This window comes from Blennius ocellaris (genome assembly GCF_963422515.1).
Source record: "Blennius ocellaris genome assembly, chromosome: 18".
NCBI classification, from domain to species: Eukaryota; Metazoa; Chordata; class Actinopteri; order Blenniiformes; family Blenniidae; genus Blennius; species Blennius ocellaris.
Window position 1 is genome coordinate 19902471 of NC_137667.1, and position 17188 is coordinate 19919658.

Consider the following 17188-nt stretch of genomic DNA (forward strand, 5'->3'; position numbering starts at 1 on the left):
GCAGAGGCAGTGTTTTCAGACGTCTTTACTTTGGAACGCGCTTTCAACAACATTCTGCTTTCAACAACATTCTTTAACACACTTTGTGGCTCCAGATGATTTTTCGATCCTGCAAAGCGGTGAGACCAGCTGTTTCACACCTCTGCTGCATGTCATGTTTGTCTGAACTCCTAATACTGTGGAACGTCACTGTGTCATATTGAAGGACATGAAACAGAAATACTGCAGCTATGAATGAACATTGTCTCAAAGTTGCAAGAATCAGTTTGTGGTGGTGGAGCAGGATTCCAAAGCAATTCAGACTCTCTAGAGCTCATCCAGGTTTCCTCCCGTGTTCTGGTGTTTGCAGCTCGGCTCGTTTCGAAGGCTCCCTCAACACGGACCTGAACGAGATCGCTATGAACCTGGTGCCCTTCCCCCGCCTGCACTACCTGGTTCCCAGCATGATGCCGCTCTACGCCCTGGCGGACGTCAGCGTGCCCAGCAGGAGGTCCGTGTGCACAGTGTCACAGCTGTTCAGATCTTAAACTGCTCCCGCCGTCCAGCTCCCTCACTCTCCTCGGGGCTAACAGAAATCATTCAACACGGAAAAGCTGCTTTCAATTGATCTTTGACTTTCTAAACATCGAGCAATTTCTTCTGGCTGAGACACTGAAGCAGGAAAACAATGATTGTAAAAGATTTGATTTGATATTACTGTGATCAAATATGTCATATTTTCAAAATCACTGAAGTTTGAAAACGTGTCATTTAAAAGACGTTTGACGAACTGGATGTTTTATAGAAAAACTCCTGTTTCATCCTGATACTGTTGTGTGTGTTATAAATGTAACTGGTCAACCAGAAGACACATTTAAAAGTGAACTAACTTAGAGAACTAACTTAAACTTAAACCACAGTTTTGGTAAATATGCAAAACTCAAAAGTCATGAACTGTGTTTTAAAGTGAAAGTAGTTTTTATGACTCCAGATTGACCGTATTTGGTGAAAAGTGGTTAAAAACGTTATTCTAGTTTCTTTCTGAGACAAATATATAAATCTGAATCTTTGAATCAGGATGCACAGTTCTACAGTTCAGTCAACAAAACTAGATCGAGTCAGAATGGTTGCATTTCCTCACAAACACAAAAAAGACTTTGGAGTGAAAAACAGTGACCAGGGAGAGAAAAGCAGATCACTGAAGAAATATGCCAGCGAGGTGTTTGGAGGTCAATCAGTACCAGGATCAAACCTGGGCTGTTTTATTGTCCTCTCCGTTGCTCTGCAAGAAAACACAACCAGCTTTCATTCCATCATGTGTGAAGTCCAGAGAGCGAGGAGCTCAGTCCTCCCCCACCACAGGCTGTGTCTGCTGGGGGGTCTGCAGGGTAAACACCCACCTCTTCCGCTCTGCTCCTCCACACTAACCTTCACCCCAACCCTGTCCTCCAGACTGGACCAGATGTTCAGTGACGCCTTCAGCAGAGACCACCAGCTGGTCCGGGCAGACCCCCGACACAGCCTGTACCTGGCCTGTGCCCTCATGGTCCGGGGCCACGTGCAGCTGTCCGACCTGCGCAGGAACATCCAGAGGTCTCACACACACACACACACACACACTCACACTCACACTCACACTCACACTCACACTCACACACACACACACACGCACGCACACACTCACACTCTCACACTCTCACACACACTCTCACACTCTCACACTCTCACACACTCACACACTCACACTCTCACACACTCACACACTCACACTCTCACACTCTCACACACACTCACACACTCTCACACACACTCACACACTCTCACACACACTCACACACACTCACACACTCTCACACACTCTCACTCACTCACACTCTCACTCACTCACTCTCACACTCACTCACTCTCACACACACACTCACACTCTCACACACACTCACACTCTCACACACACTCACACTCTCACACACACTCACACTCTCACACACACTCACACTCTCACACACACTCTCACACACACTCACACTCTCACACACACTCACACTCTCACACACACTCACACTCTCACACACACTCACACTCACACACACTCTCACACTCTCACTCACACACTCACTCACACACTCTCTCACACACTCACACTCACACACTCTCTCACACACACTCACACTCACACACACTCACACACACACAGCCTCCATTCAGCAGCCTGAGTCCTGAGTCTCTGAGCGTCATGTTGCCAGAGGCAGGAAAAGGGAGTCCAGTATGAGAGAGAAAAGGAGGACCAGCAGACTAGTGAAGGACGTTGAACCATGAAACATGGAGCAGCAGGTTCTGCTGTGACCTGCAGCCACAGTGTTCTGTTGTAACATCAGTTTAAAGCAATGTGGTTGATAAAGGAGTTGCAGAAGAAGAACTGACCTGGCTGATCTAAAACAAACTGCTCAAAGTTGCAGAGAAACAAAGCTTCCCTCTGAACAGGTGTAAGGTCAGCTGATCACAGTCAAACTGGACTTTTCCTGCTCATTTGCAGTTTAATGTCTGCAGGGCCGTTGTTCCTCAGATCTCCTGTTAGAACCACAGTACCTTCACCTGCTGGCCTCTGGTGTTCTGCTGGAAAGAGACAGACAGAAGAACATCTCACTGTCTCCTGGTGACAACTTGCTTTTCACCACATCTCATGTTACATTTAAATGAAACAAACATGCAGGAACGTATTAAGATGTAGTTTCTAAAGGAATATATTGATATCCTCCTGCCTCTTTTCTTTTGGAGGTGTGGAAGAACTCTTCGTCCTTTCTTCTTCCAACACACACCATCAGCACCACAGAGATCATCCTCCCTGCTCAATCACAGAGTTCAGGAATCACTCGCTCTGGACCGCAGTGTGTTTGCCTTGATTGTTGAAAACTGTCTACTTGTTTTTGTGACGTTCTGGTATTTTGGTATCATATGGACATCTGTTCCTGCGTTTCCTCTTAAAACTGTTCCAGCTTGTATTTCTTTACAGGCCCTCCATGAAACTCCCATTCTGCTCATTACAGGGCTTTAACAAGTCTTTTTAAAGTCGTCACCTAGTATTCCAACATATCCATCCATCTTCTATCCCGTTTATCAGGCTCAGGGTTGCTGCAGCTGATCCCAGCTGTGGCAGGAACATCTGGCCAGGTCGCCAGTCTGTCACTCTAGAGGAAACCCACCTGCACGTGGAAAGAACCTGCAAGCTCCACTCAGAAAGGCCCCGGGTCAGACTTGAACCCACAACCTTCTCACTGCGAGGAGAGACGGCCCACTGCTGCGTCCCCTTCAGGGCCCGTCCACATGGGCCTGCAGGTTCACCAGAACCAGATGTTTCTGGCCTGTCGTCCACATGGGCCTGCAGGTTCACCAGAACCAGATGTTTCTGGCCTGTCGTCCACATGAGGCGCTTTGAGAAGCGTGAAAACACTTTGTTTTTTAACACGGCCCCAGAGTGGGGAAATTCTAACACCCTCGCCCAGCTAGTGCCGTCCAGCCCCCCGGGGTGTGGGTGGAAAAGACCATCATCTGGGGGGAAAAGATGATGTAATCTCCCCCCCCCTCCCCCCACCGCGGTCCGTGATGTCATCAAATAACCACAACAATCAGGGACTACAAGCTCTGGAGCTGCAGAAGCTACTGACGCTAGCAGCATTAGCTGCAGAGGTCATAGACCTATAGAACTAGAAGCTACTGACGCTAGCAGCAGGAGGATCAGGGCCATAGACCTATGGAACTAGAAACTACTGACGCTAGCAGCAGGAGGATCAGGGCCATAGACCTATGGAACTAGAAACTACTGACGCTAGCAGCAGGAGGATCAGGGCCATAGACCTATAGAACTAGAAGCTACTGACGCTAGCAGCAGGAGGATCAGGGCCATAGACCTATGGAACTAGAAGCTACTGACGCTAGCAGCAGGAGGATCAGGGCCATAGACCTATGGAACTAGAAACCCTGACGCTAGCAGCAGGAGGATCAGGGCCATAGACCTATAGAACTAGAAGCTACTGACGCTAGCAGCAGGAGGATCAGGGCCATAGACCTATAGAACTAGAAGCTACTGACGCTAGCAGCAGGAGGAGCGGGGCCATAGACCTATAGAACTAGAAGCTACTGATGCTAGCAGCAGGAGGATCGGGGCCATAGACCTATGGAACTAGAAACTACTGACGCTAGCAGCAGGAGGATCAGGGCCATAGACCTATGGAACTAGAAACTACTGACGCTAGCAGCAGGAGGATCAGGGCCATAGACCTATAGAACTAGAAGCTACTGACGCTAGCACCAGGAGGATCAGGGCCATAGACCTATAGAACTATAGCTACTGACGCTAGCAGCAGGAGGATCAGGGCCATAGACCTATAGAACTAGAAGCTACGGACGCTAGCAGCAGGAGGATCAGGGCCATAGACCTATAGAACTAGAAGCTACTGACGCTAGCAGCAGGAGGAGCGGGGCCATAGACCTATAGAACTAGAAGCTACTGACAATAGCAGCAGGAGGAGCAGGGCCATAGACCTATAGAACTAGAAGCTACTGACGCTAGCAGCAGGAGGAGCAGGGCCATAGACCTATAGAACTAGAGTTATATAAGTTTATGAGCAGGAGTCTACTTATAAACTTCTATGTACTCTGTCTTCTTCTGCATGTTTGGTGTGTGTGGTGAGTCACAGCGCCCCTAAAGGCCTGACATGTGTACTACATGCCCTGAAGCCTCGTGTTGAGCCGTGTTCATAGTGACGTGTGGACAGAATTGATTTTGAGAACCTCGGGGAGAAAAAAAAGAGGGTTTTTCCTGGTGTGGATGTGGCCTTAGGCTCCCTTAAACTGTCTTCAAATGAATTCTTAGAATTTATTAGGGAAAAGAATCTAACGTAGAGCTTGTTCTGACCCCTTTTCATCCTGCAACTTCCTCTTGTGAGAGCACATGCAAGATTTTGATTTGGACGGCAGACATTGATTGGCCACAGGAAGCGTCAGTCATGGCGCTAACATAACAGTTCTGTTATGTTATATACAGCAACATACAGTAACATAACAGAACTGTTATGTAGCATACAGTAATATAACATTTCTGTTCTTTTACATACAGTAACATACAGTAACATAACATTTCTGTTATGGAACATACAGTAACATACAGTAACATAACAGTTCTGTTATGTAACATACAGTAACATAACAGTTCTCTTATGTTACATACAGTAACATACAGTAACATAACAGTTCTGTTATGTAACATACAGTAACAACAGTTCTGTTATGTAACATACAGTAACAAAACAGTTCTGTTATGTAACATACAGTAACATAACAGTTCTGTTGTGTTGCATACAGTAACATAACAGTTCTCTTATGTTACATACAGTAACATGACAGTTCTCTTATGTTACATACAGTAACAACAGTTCTGTTATGTAACATACAGTAACAAAACAGTTCTGTTATGTAACATACAGTAACATAACAGTTCTGTTGTGTTGCATACAGTAACATAACAGTTCTCTTATGTTACATACGGTAACATGACAGTTCTGTTATGTAACATACGGTAACATGACAGTTCTGTTATGTAACATACAGTAACATAACAGTTCTGTTATCTAACATACAGTAACATGACAGTTCTGTTATGTAACATACAGTAACATAACAGTTCTCTTATGTTACATACAGTAACATAACAGTTCTCTTATGTTACATACAGTAACAACAGTTTCCTGACAGGAACAATAAAAAGACAAAAGTGGTCATGGAGTCATCTTCAAGCATCGACGCCGCAGAGCAACGCAACCTGGAGATTTCAAATGAAATACTGCAGTGGTAGTAGTGGAAGAAGCAGTAGTAGTAGTAGTAGTAGTAGTAGTAGTACTAGCAGTAGTACTCATAGTAGTAGTAGTAGTAGTCGCAGTAGTAGTAGCATTGGTAGTAGCAGTGGTACTAGTAGTAGTGGTAGCAGCAGTAATGCAGTATTAGTAGTAGTCGCAGTAAAATAGTAGCAGTAGCAGTAGTAATAGTTGTAGTGGTAGCAGCAGTAGTAGTATTAGTAGTAGCAGTCGTAGCAGCAATAGTAGCAGTAGTAATAGTAGTAGTGGTAGCAGTAGTAGTATTAGTAGTATAGCAGTCATCACAGTACTAGTAGTAGTGATAGCAGCAGTAGTGCAGTAGTAGTAGCAGTAGTAGTTGTAGTAGTAGTCACAGTAACAGTAGTAGTAGTAGTAGTAGTGGTAGCAGCAGTACTAGTTGTAGTAGTATTAATAGTAGCAGTAGTACTAGTAGTAGTGGTAGCAGCAGTAATAGTAGCAGTAGTAATAGCAGTAGCAGTAGTACCACTAGCAGTAGTAGCAGTAGTACCACTATCAGTAGTACCAGTAGCAGTAGTAATAGCAGAGGCAGTAGTACCACTAGCAGCAGTAACGGTAATAATAGCAGTAGTACCACTAGTAGTAGTAGCAGTAGTAGCAGTAGTAATAGCAGTAGTACCAGTAGCAGTAGTACCAGTAGCAGTAGTAGTAGCAGTAGCAGTAGTAATAGCAGTAGCAGTAGTACCAGTAGTAGCAGTAGCAGTAGCAGTAGTAATAGCAGTAGCAGTAGTAATAGCAGTAACAGTAGTACCACTAGCTGTAGTAGCAGTAGCAGTAGCAGTAGTAATAGCAGTAGCAGTAGTAATAGCAGTAGTAGTAGCAGTAGCAGTAGCAGTAGTACCACTAGCAGTAGTAATAGCAGTAACAGTAGTACCACTAGCTGTAGTAGCAGTAGCAGTAGTAATAGCAGTAACAGTAGTACCACTAGCAGTATTAGCAGCAGCAGTAGCAGTAGCAATAGCAGTAGCAGTAGTACCACTAGCAGTAGTAATAGCAGTAGCAGTAGTAAGAGCAGTAGCAGTAGTACCACTAGCAGTAGTCGCAGTAGTACCAGTAGCAGTAGTAATAGCAGTAGCAGTAGTAATAGCAGTAGCAGTAGCAGTAACAGTAGTACCACTAGCTGTAGTAGCAGTAGCAGTAGTAATAGCAGTAGCAGTAGCAGTAACAGTAGTACCACTAGCTGTAGTAGCAGTAGCAGTAGTAATAGCAGTAGCAGTAGCAGTAGTAATAGCAGTAACAGTAGTACCACTAGCTGTCCCATCCCAGACTGAAGCTCCTCTCTGTCCCAGACTGAAGCTCCTCTCTGTCCCAGACTGAAGCTCCTCTCTGTCCCAGACTGAAGCTCTTCTCTGTCCCAGACTGAAGCTCCTCTCTGTCCCAGACTGAAGCTCTTCTCTGTCCCAGACTGAAGCTCCTCTCTGTCCCAGACTGAAGCTCTTCTCTGTCCCAGACTGAAGCTCTTCTCTGTCACAGGCTGAAGCTCTTCTCTGTCCCAGACTGAAGCTCTTCTCTGTCCCAGGCTGAAGCTCTTCTCTGTCCCAGGCTGAAGCCGTCGCTGTCCTTTGTGTGGTGGAACCAGGAGGGCTGGAAGACGGGCCTGTGCTCCGTCCCCCCGGTCCATCAGTCCCACTCCCTGCTGGCTCTGGCCAACAGCACGGGGCTGAAGCCCACCTTCATGGAGCTGAGGGAGAGGTTCTGCAGACTCTTCAGGAGGAAGGTAACTCTCTCTCATGCTCTGTGCTGCTGCTGCTGTCAGGACGAGAACTTCAACCACTGCTTCACATTACCAACCATACACAACCATACACAACCATACACTGAAGTACTGTTACCCTTCCTGCAGTTTTTCTCTAAACTGTGGCTGAATCCCTGGATTGACCTCAAATCATATCCACAGATCACAATCATATCCTCAGAGCCACGTCACACCAATGCCCACAGACCATGAAACAACCAACCAGAACCAGGTCCAACACTGACACCAACCAGAACCAGGTCCAAACACTGACACCAACCAGAACCAGGTCCAACACTGACACCAACCAGAACCAACACTGACACCAACCAGAACCAGGTCCAACACTGACACCAACCAGAACCAACACTGACACCAACCAGAACCAGGTCCAAACACTGACACCAACCAGAACCAGGTCCAAACACTGACACCAACCAGAACCAACACTGACACCAATCAGAACCAGGTCCAACACTGACACCAACCAGAACCAACACTGACACCAACCAGAACCAGGTCCAACACTAACACCAACCAGAACCAGGTCAAACACTGACACCAACCAGAACCAGGTCCAAACACTGACACCAACCAGAACCAACACTGACACCAATCAGAACCAGGTCCAACACTGACACCAACCAGAACCAACACTGACACCAACCAGAACCAGGTCCAACACTAACACCAACCAGAACCAGGTCAAACACTGACACCAACCAGAACCAGGTCCAAACACTGACACCAACCAGAACCAACACTGACACCAATCAGAACCAGGTCCAACACTGACACCAACCAGAACCAACACTGACACCAACCAGAACCAGGTCAAACACTGACACCAACCAGAACCAGGTCCAAACACTGACACCAACCAGAACCAGGTCCAACACTGACACCAATCAGAACCAGGTCCAAACACTGACACCAACCAGAACCAACACTGACACCAACCAGAACCAGGTCCAACACTGACACCAACCAGAACCAGGTCCAAACACTGACACCAACCAGAACCAGGTCCAACACTGACACCAACCAGAACCAGGTCCAAACACTGGTAAGGCTGACGAGCTCATGGAGGGAGAGTCAGGACTCCTGCTGTGTGTTTACCTCCTTCTTCTTTGGTTTTCTACTTCCTGTGGTCTCTGGTACGTCCCAAAAGTCCTTTCTCCTTATCTACCAACCTTTCCTCAACCCCTGGAGGACGTCACGGGGTTCAGGAAAGGTGTTAGGAGGCTTCCCAAAGGAGCTAGGAGGCTTCCCAAAGGTGTTAGGAGGCTTCCCAAAGGAGCTAAGGAAAGGTGTTAGGAGGCTTCTCAAAGGAGTTAGGAGGCTTCCCAAAGGTGTTAGGAGGCTTCCCAAAGGAGCTAAGGAAAGGTGTTAGGAGGCTTCCCAAAGGTGTTAGGAGGCTTCCCAAAGGTGTTAGGAGGCTTCCCAAAGGTGTTAGGAGGCTTCCCAAAGGAGCTAAGGAAAGGTGTTAGGAGGCTTCCCAAAGGTGTTAGGAGGCTTCCCAAAGGTGTTAGGAGGCTTCCCAAAGGTGTTAGGAGGCTTCCTAAAGGTGTTTAGGAAAGGTGTTAGGAGGCTTCCCAAAGGTGTTAGGAGGCTTCCCAAAGGAGTTAGGAGGCTTCCCAAAGGTGTTAGGAGGCTTCCTAAAGGAGCTAAGGAAAGGTGTTAGGAGGCTTCCCAAAGGTGTTAAGAGGCTTCCCAAAGGAGTTAGGAGGCTTCCCAAAGGTGTTAGGAGGCTTCCCAAAGGAGCTAAGGAAAGGTGTTAGGAGGCTTCCCAAAGGTGTTAGGAGGCTTCCCAAAGGTGTTAGGAGGCTTCCCAAAGGTGTTAGGAGGCTTCCTAAAGGTGTTTAGGAAAGGTGTTAGGAGGCTTCCCAAAGGTGTTAGGAGGCTTCCCAAAGGAGTTAGGAGGCTTCCCAAAGGTGTTAGGAGGCTTCCTAAAGGAGCTAAGGAAAGGTGTTAGGAGGCTTCCCAAAGGTGTTAAGAGGCTTCCCAAAGGAGTTAGGAGGCTTCCCAAAGGAGTTAGGAGGCTTCCCAAAGGTGTTAGGAGGCTTCCCAAAGGAGCTAAGGAAAGGTGTTAGGAGGCTTCTCAAAGGAGTTAGGAGGCTTCCCAAAGGAGCTAAGGAAAGGTGTTAGGAGGCTTCCCAAAGGTGTTAGGAGGCTTCCCAAATGTGTTAGTAGGCTTCCCAAAGGAGTTAGGAGGCTTCCTAAAGGAGCTAAGGAAAGGTGTTGGGAGGCTTCCTAAAGGAGCTAAGGAAAGGAGTTAGGAGGCTTCCTAAAGGAGCTAAGGAAAGGTGTTAGGAGGCTTCCCAAAGGTGTTAGGAGGCTTCCCAAAGGTGTTAGGAGGCTTCCTAAAGGAGCTAAGGAAAGGTGTTAGGAGGCTTCCTAAAGGTGTTAGGAGGCTTCCCAAAGGAGTTAGGAGGCTTCCCAAAGGTGTTAGGAGGCTTCCTAAAGGAGCTAAGGAAAGGTGTTAGGAGGCTTCCCAAAGGTGTTAGGAGGCTTCCCAAAGGAGTTAGGAGGCTTCCCAAAGGTGTTAGGAGGCTTCCTAAAGGAGCTAAGGAAAGGTGTTAGGAGGCTTCCTATAGGAGTTAGGAAAGGTGTTAGGTTTCCTAAAGAAGTTAAGGTATGGTGTTAGGAGGCTTCCTAAAGGAGTTAAGGAAAGGAATTAGGAGGCTTCCAAAAGGAGTTAGTAAAGGTGTTAGGAGGCTTCCTAAAGGAGCTAAGGAAAGGTGTTAGGAGGCTTCCTAAAGGTGTTAGGAGGCTTCCCAAATGTGTTAGTAGGCTTCCCAAAGGAGTTAGGAGGCTTCCCAAAGGTGTTAGGAGGCTTCCTAAAGGAGCTAAGGAAAGGTGTTAGGAGGCTTCCCAAAGGTGTTAAGAGGCTTCCCAAAGGAGTTAGGAGGCTTCCCAAAGGAGTTAGGAGGCTTCCCAAAGGTGTTAGGAGGCTTCCCAAAGGAGCTAAGGAAAGGTGTTAGGAGGCTTCTCAAAGGAGTTAGGAGGCTTCCCAAAGGAGCTAAGGAAAGGTGTTAGGAGGCTTCCCAAAGGTGTTAGGAGGCTTCCCAAATGTGTTAGTAGGCTTCCCAAAGGAGTTAGGAGGCTTCCTAAAGGAGCTAAGGAAAGGTGTTGGGAGGCTTCCTAAAGGAGCTAAGGAAAGGAGTTAGGAGGCTTCCTAAAGGAGCTAAGGAAAGGTGTTAGGAGGCTTCCCAAAGGTGTTAGGAGGCTTCCCAAAGGTGTTAGGAGGCTTCCTAAAGGAGCTAAGGAAAGGTGTTAGGAGGCTTCCTAAAGGTGTTAGGAGGCTTCCCAAAGGAGTTAGGAGGCTTCCCAAAGGTGTTAGGAGGCTTCCTAAAGGAGCTAAGGAAAGGTGTTAGGAGGCTTCCCAAAGGTGTTAGGAGGCTTCCCAAAGGAGTTAGGAGGCTTCCCAAAGGTGTTAGGAGGCTTCCTAAAGGAGCTAAGGAAAGGTGTTAGGAGGCTTCCTATAGGAGTTAGGAAAGGTGTTAGGTTTCCTAAAGAAGTTAAGGTATGGTGTTAGGAGGCTTCCTAAAGGAGTTAAGGAAAGGAATTAGGAGGCTTCCAAAAGGAGTTAGTAAAGGTGTTAGGAGGCTTCCTAAAGGAGCTAAGGAAAGGTGTTAGGAGGCTTCCTAAAGGTGTTAGGAGGCTTCCCAAATGTGTTAGTAGGCTTCCCAAAGGAGTTAGGAGGCTTCCCAAAGGTGTTAGGAGGCTTCCTAAAGGAGCTAAGGAAAGGTGTTAGGAGGCTTCCCAAAGGTGTTAGGAGGCTTCCTAAAGGAGCTAAGGAAAGGTGTTAGGAGGCTTCATAAAGGAGCTAAGGAAAGGTGTTAGAAGGCTTCCTATAGGAGTTAGGAAAGGTGTTAGGTTTTCTAAAGAAGTTAAGGGAAGGTGTTAGGAGGCTTCCTAAAGGAGTTAAGGAAAGGAGTTAGGAGGCTTCCAAAAGGAGTTAGTAAAGGTGTTAGGAGGCTTCCTAAAGGAGCTAAGGAAAGGTGTTAGGATGCTTCCTAAAGGAGTTAAGGAAAGGAGTTAGGAGGCTTCCAAAAGGAGTTAGGAAAGGTGTTAGGAGGCTTCCTAAAGGAGCTAAGAAAAGGTGTTAGGAGGCTTCCTAAAGGAGTTAGGAAAGGTGTTAGGAGGCTTCCTAAAGGAGTTAGGAAAGGCGATCACGTTGGTGTGGCAGTCAGACTTTTCAGGCTAAAGGAGGTTCCAAAGGAAGCATCAGTGTTTCCTAGGCTAAAGGAGGCTATAAAGGAAGCATCAGTGTTTCCTAGGCTAAATGAGGTTCTAGAGGAAGCTTCAGTGTTTCCTAGACTAAAGGAAGCATCAGTGTTTCCTAGACTAAAGGAAGCATCAGTGTTTCCTAGGCTAAAGGAGGTTCTAGAGGAAGCCTCAGTGTTTCCTAGACTAAAGGAAGCATCAGTGTTTCCTAGGCTAAAGGAGGCTCTAAAGGAAGCATTAGTGTTTCCTAGGCTAAAGGAAGCATTAGTGTTTCCTAGGCTAAAGGAGGTTCTAGAGGAAGCATCAGTGTTTCCTAGACTAAAGGAAGCATCAGTGTTTCCTAGCCTAAAGGAGGCTCTAAAGGAAGCATCAGTGTTTCCTAGTCTAAAGGAAGCATCAGTGTTTCCTAGGCTAAAGGAGGCTCTAAAGGAAGCATCAGTGTTTCCTAGGCTAAAGTAAGCATCAGTGATTCCTAGGCTAAAGGAGGCTCTAAAGAAAGCATCAGTGTTTCCTAGGCTAAAGGAAGCATCAGTGTTTCCTAGGCTAAAGGAGGCTCTAAAAAAAGCATCAGTGTTTCCTAGGCTAAAGGAAGCATCAGTGATTCCTAGGCTGAAGGAGGCTCTAAAGAAAGCATCAGTATTTCCTAGCTAAAGGAAGCATCAGTGTTTCCTAGGCTTAAGGAAGCATCAGTGTTTCCTAGGCTAAAGGAGGCTCTAAAGGAAGCATCAGTGTTTCCTAGCCTAAAGGAGGCTCTAAAGGAAGCATCAGTGTTTCCTAGTCTAAAGGAAGCATCAGTGTTTCCTAGGCTAAAGGGGGCTCTAAAGGAAGCATCAGTGTTTCCTAGGCTAAAGTAAGCATCAGTGATTCCTAGGCTAAAGGAGGCTCTAAAGAAAGCATCAGTGTTTCCTAGGCTAAAGGAAGCATCAGTGTTTCCTAGGCTAATGGAGGTTCTAGAGGAAGCATCAGTGTTTCCTAGGCTAAAGGAAGCATCAGTGTTTCCTAGGCTAAAGGAGGTTCTAGAGGAAGCATCAGTGTTTCCTAGGCTAAAGAAAGCATCAGTGTTTCCTAGTCTAAAGGAAGCATCAGTGTTTCCTAGGCTTAAGGAAGCATCAGTGTTTCCTAGGCTAAAGGAGGCTCTAAAGGAAGCATCAGTGTTTCCTAGCCTAAAGGAGGCTCCAAAGGAAGCATCAGTGTTTCCTAGTCTAAAGGAAGCATCAGTGTTTCCTAGGCTAAAGGGGGCTCTAAAGGAAGCATCAGTGTTTCCTAGGCTAAAGTAAGCATCAGTGATTCCTAGGCTAAAGGAGGCTCTAAAGAAAGCATCAGTGTTTCCTAGGCTAAAGGAAGCATCAGTGTTTCCTAGGCTAAAGGAGGTTCTAGAGGAAGCATCAGTGTTTCCTAGGCTAAAGGAAGCATCAGTGTTTCCTAGGCTAAAGGAGGTTCTAGAGGAAGCATCAGTGTTTCCTAGTCTAAAGGAAGCATCAGTGTTTCCTAGGCTAAAGGAGGTTCTAGAGGAAGCATCAGTGTTTCCTAGGCTAAAGAAAGCATCAGTGTTTCCTAGTCTAAAGGAAGCATCAGTGTTTCCTAGGCTAAAGGAGGCATCAGTGTTTCCTAGGCTAAAGGAAGCATCAGTGTTTCCTCGGCTAAAGGAGGTTCTAGAGGAAGCAAGGAGCCTCCTTTCCTTTGCTTATTGAGGATCCAGACAGTCCTTATCATGGCCGCTACACAAACACTTCGGGGTGAAGGAACCGTCAACAAATCAGGAGATAGGAGGGACATTTTGGACGTCCCCTCTGTCTCATGTCCTTCCTGTGGTTCCTGTGTCTGATTATGTGACGTGTCTTGTTAGCGGCCAGCGTTTCTTAACTCCCACTCCGTGCCCCTGGTCCTACGCCGCGTCCTCAGTCTTACCCACCATCTCAACTTGTGTGTTTTGGACCCTCAGCTGGTTTTTGGACCAGCCTCTGGACGTCCTGGGACAAATAGCAGCAGGTGACCCCACGGCCCGCTCTGGTATTGACTGGGGGGTCGTGATCATACAGGTGATCATCCAAAAGAGGATTAAATCATTACAAATTCAGTAGAAATCTAATAAAAAGACATTCCTTGACTACATCTGATGTTCAACTTCCTATTCGATTTAAAGTGGTGCTTTTAATTTGGTGAAAGACAATGTGAACGTCTTTCTTCATTATTGCGTTACTGTTTTTTTTATCCCCCGCCGTGGCTGATAGGCCCCGAAGGGGGATCTTGAAACAGTCTCATCGTACGTCCGTTCGAACGTTCGAACATTTCTACCTATATCTCGGCAACCCCTAGGCCCACAGTGACCAAACTTCACATGTGGATACATCTCTGAGGGGGAAGGGATACTATGGTGACCTTGACCTAATTTGCATATTAAGTATGTCACAGGGTCACGAAGTGCTTAAAAACACATTTTGGGCTCTGGAGGCCTAGGTTTTTGAGCTAGAGCTCTGAAATTCTATACACGCATGATACACACTCCAGGGATAACCTCCAGTACACCAAGTGACCTGACCTTGACCTTGAAGATTGGTAGGGTCTGAAGTTTGCTCGTCATGGTTGCACAATACATGTATTTTCATATAAACATTTCTCCTCATTTCTCAGCAGTTCCTGGGCCCACAGTCACCAAACTTCACACATGGACCCTCCACCTGGGGAGAAGGGGCACCATGGTGACCATGACCTAATTTGCATATCAGGTCACATGGTCACTAAGTGCATAAAAACACCTTTTGGGCTCTGGAGACGTATTTTGACATAGCTTATGAAGAAGACCTTTCAGATTCTACATAATTATCTACTAGGACCCATGGAACACCCTCTAGTGTACCAAGTGTGCTGCCTTAGAGCTGGCTTTGTGAGAAAATATAAAGCCCTCCGGCGGGGGATTAGCCGAGCAACGGCCTTCTTGTTATTTTATAATTTGAAACAAATACCAGCAAATAAAAAAATCAAACTGAACCACATCATAGGGCCAAGATGTTTATTGACTGTCCAGTTTACATTTTCTCTCAAATAATCTCAATTGTCATAATCTCAATAATAAAGATGAAGGAAATTAAAAACAATCGTGCAAAATTACAATTTTTTGACAGTGAATGAACTTTGTCAGTTTCACTATTAGAAGGTTTGTCATTTCAGTTTCACATTTTGTACATTTTATAAAAGTCTTTCAATCGTGAGTAACGTTTCTCAAACATCTCAGAAAAATCCTGATAAAAGAAATGATTGTATTTAAACACACATTCTTAAACCTGAATTTATCATCAATTTAATAAAACAAGCTCCATTTCTAAATGCCATTGAACAGTTTCAGGATTCTTCAGGACCTGGTTTTCTGAATTAAAAGGACTTTTCACGTCCAGCCCGACAGAAGCGCGTCGCTACACGGCGCGGCGCTACACGGCGCATCTCCACAATGCCATTTGGTGCGATACGGTCCAATTCAACATGATGCAAAGAAATTATACCAAAAATTTAATTTGAAAATAAGAAGCTTCAATTCCATAATGGTACTGGAGGTGGTGGATTTATTCTTAGGATTCTATTATTAGAATTTATTCTTTATTCCAATCCTCTTATGTGTATGATACAGGCAGTATTCTTATACTATACATACATTTTCAATACCCGTTTAGAAGGACTTGTACACAAAAATCCCCCCAAAACTAACAAATGCATTTTTTCATGTCAGGCGTTTCTTTTATGCTCACATTTAGAAGGATTTACTCTCCAGTCTCCATTTTTTTTAAGTTTCATCTTACAGTCGTCTGCAGTAACATTTTAGACGTGAGACATTTAGTGTCATTCTGTACGTTTTGCTAGTTTTGGAGGCCTTACAGCAGGGGTGTCCAACGTGAGGCCCGGGGGCCAGAACCGGCCCACCAGAGGATCTGATCCGGCCGCCATGGGATTTATTTTAAAGTATAAATATGAAAACTGACAGAGGCTGATCTCAAAACACCTAGATTGTCAAAAATGACATTCAAAACCGCCCTTGGTCAGAATTAATGAATGCGTCTGTGGAGGTCACATGACGCAACGCCTTTCACAATAAAACGAGTCCAACTTGTGTGAAATGATACTTTAGACACGTAAACTCAAAACAATTTCCAGATGATGACAAATTGTTTTAATCCTGAATACAAATATGATATCCAGATAAGGTGACTGGGGTTTTTTTGTGTGTGTTTTTTTTTTGCAAATATAATAATATCTGATTTCCTTTGCAGTTACAAAAGGATCAAAAGAAGGAAAGACTTTGCATTTGTCCAGATCTGCAGTTTAACATGTGATGTTTGACTTGTTGGGCCTCCAGAGGTCAGAGGTCAGATCAGGTGGATGTGGCCTAAACTGAAACCAGTTTGACGCCCCTGCCTTACAGGCACATTTTGAATCTCTGTGAGGAAATAGTAGAATGATTTGTGCCTCATGAGAAATACACACCTCATGATTAACCTGTTGAAGTTGATCAACTGAATCACAAGCAACGGAACGACCTGCATTGTCACGGTGTGTGTTCCACCTCCCCTTGTGTGTGTGTGATTGAGAACTTGTGATGTCACAACAGTTTGTGCTCTGGCAACAGGAAGAGACGAAGACTCTCCCATGTCACTGCCTTTATCCAACTGCTATGAGACTAAAACAGCCTGAGCAGCTCTGTCTAGACAGGAACATGACTGAACATGAAGAGTATCAATTAGCAGGTAGGCACAAAAATAAAAACAACAACCATAATAACAAAAGCAAAAACAACACAAAACAAAACAAAAGCATGATTTTGATCATTGAAAGAACAAAAGCAGAAAACAAGAAAAATCAGCAGCCAACCTCATCAATGAGTGGAAGTGTGTGTGTGTGTGTGTGTGTGTGTGTGTGTGTGTGTGTGTGTGTGTGTGTGTGTGTGTGTGTGTGTGTGTGTGTGTGTGTGTGTGTGTGTGTGTGTGTGTGTGTGTGTGTGTGTGTGTGTGTGTGTGTGTGTGTGTGTAACCACTTTGTTTTCTGAAACATCAGTCACTGTAAATTGACAGCTCCTTTACTTTGTCCTACAAATGCATTAATACATTCTGTCTGAATTATTTTCAAATGATTTCACAGAAAACAAGTTAAAGCATGGTGAAGGACCTGTGGTGTTTGTTTCCCGTGTCTCTCCAGGCCCACGTCCATCACTACCTGCAGGTGGAGGGGATGGAGCAGAGCGTCTTCCTGGAGGCGGAGGCTTCCCTCCACTCCCTGATAGAAGAGTACCACCAGCTGGACACCACCAAGATGGCCGACGCTCCCAGACTCAACATCGCCACGTGACGTCTGTGTTTAATTTATTACTGACATA

General features: G+C 45.7%; 1 protein-coding gene across 1 annotated transcript in view; it reads left to right on the forward strand.

The window, feature by feature from the left end:
• tube1 (tubulin, epsilon 1) overlaps window positions 1-17176 on the forward strand; it is a 36513-nt gene extending 19337 nt beyond the window's left edge. The window contains exons 9-12 of the mRNA XM_080513736.1: window positions 350-490; window positions 1432-1572; window positions 7407-7581; window positions 17011-17176. Coding sequence (XP_080369862.1) covers window positions 350-490; window positions 1432-1572; window positions 7407-7581; window positions 17011-17160 — 607 coding nt within the window. The 3' untranslated portion in view covers window positions 17161-17176. The remainder of the gene's footprint in view (window positions 1-349; window positions 491-1431; window positions 1573-7406; window positions 7582-17010) is intronic.
• Window positions 17177-17188: the final 12 nt, after the last annotated feature.